The following is an 874-nucleotide window of genomic DNA, read 5'->3' as shown; positions in this document are numbered from 1 at the left end:
TGTCTCCCCTCTCTCATTTTTTCCTCCTAACTCGTTGTATCATCTGCCCCAGCCCATTCACCTCCCCTTCACCCTTCCCTTCCGCCCTTTGCTCTGGACCCTCTTTTCCCCTCACATTCGGCCTATCTGTGGCTTTGCGCTATAAACTATGAGTGTTATTGAATTGCATTCTCTTGGGGTTGTTTCTCGTATTTATCCCTATTCCTAGTTACACACTTCAAGTCTTTTCCGCGCTGAGTCTTACCTTCATGTTTATTTTTATGAAGCGAAGATGGGTGTCCTCGCACCTAGCTGAAAACTGGGAACTCGCCCGTGAACTTTAACACACTTGGTAATGTTTGAGGGGCATTTTAGGGAGAATAATGAGGTGGAATCATTTGCTTTAATGCTACAGCTCACTGGGCGAAATTGCCAAATAAAGCGCGTGAGTAACGCTTAATCCTTCTGATGAAGTGTTCTTTGTGCTGTGCCTTACTCTGGGTCTATGCTACGTCATTTCGGCGATGTTTTCAGCCTGTTGCAAGTATTGTTCAGTCGACACTTACATACTTCAGTAAGCTGGAGTGTAACGGGTCGAACACGAGTGTCTTCCCTTCGAAGGATCATGACGTTTTATTGTGTTCTGGGTTGGCCTCCTCCTCTGTTACGACCTGTCCGTTAACGAGCCACTTGTGAACACCCTGGTTGGTAACGAGCGCCATGTTAATGACACTCATGAAAACGACCTTGTTAACGACCATCTTATCTCTTTCAGCCGTCGAGTTGTCTGTCGGACGCAGAGGAGGATCAGATCTACGGCTACACGGGCGGCTTCCGGGGCGGCGGGGGGGTGCGCCCCCCTCTCTTTCCGCATAACCAAGGGTACGTAGAACGA

General features: G+C 48.6%; 1 protein-coding gene across 1 annotated transcript in view; it reads left to right on the top strand.

Annotated features, from left to right (window-relative positions):
• LOC119589141 overlaps positions 1-874 on the top strand; it is a gene marked incomplete at its 5' end in the record, with an annotated part of 121515 nt that overhangs the window by 20247 nt on the left and 100394 nt on the right. The window contains 1 exon segment of the mRNA XM_037937718.1: positions 755-861. Within this exon segment, the coding sequence (XP_037793646.1) occupies positions 755-861 (107 nt within the window).

Source organism: Penaeus monodon, chromosome 25, assembly GCF_015228065.2.
Source record: "Penaeus monodon isolate SGIC_2016 chromosome 25, NSTDA_Pmon_1, whole genome shotgun sequence".
NCBI lineage: Eukaryota > Metazoa > Arthropoda > Malacostraca > Decapoda > Penaeidae > Penaeus > Penaeus monodon.
Note: the sequence above shows the minus strand (reverse complement) of the source record. Positions and strands in the feature narration are given on the sequence as shown.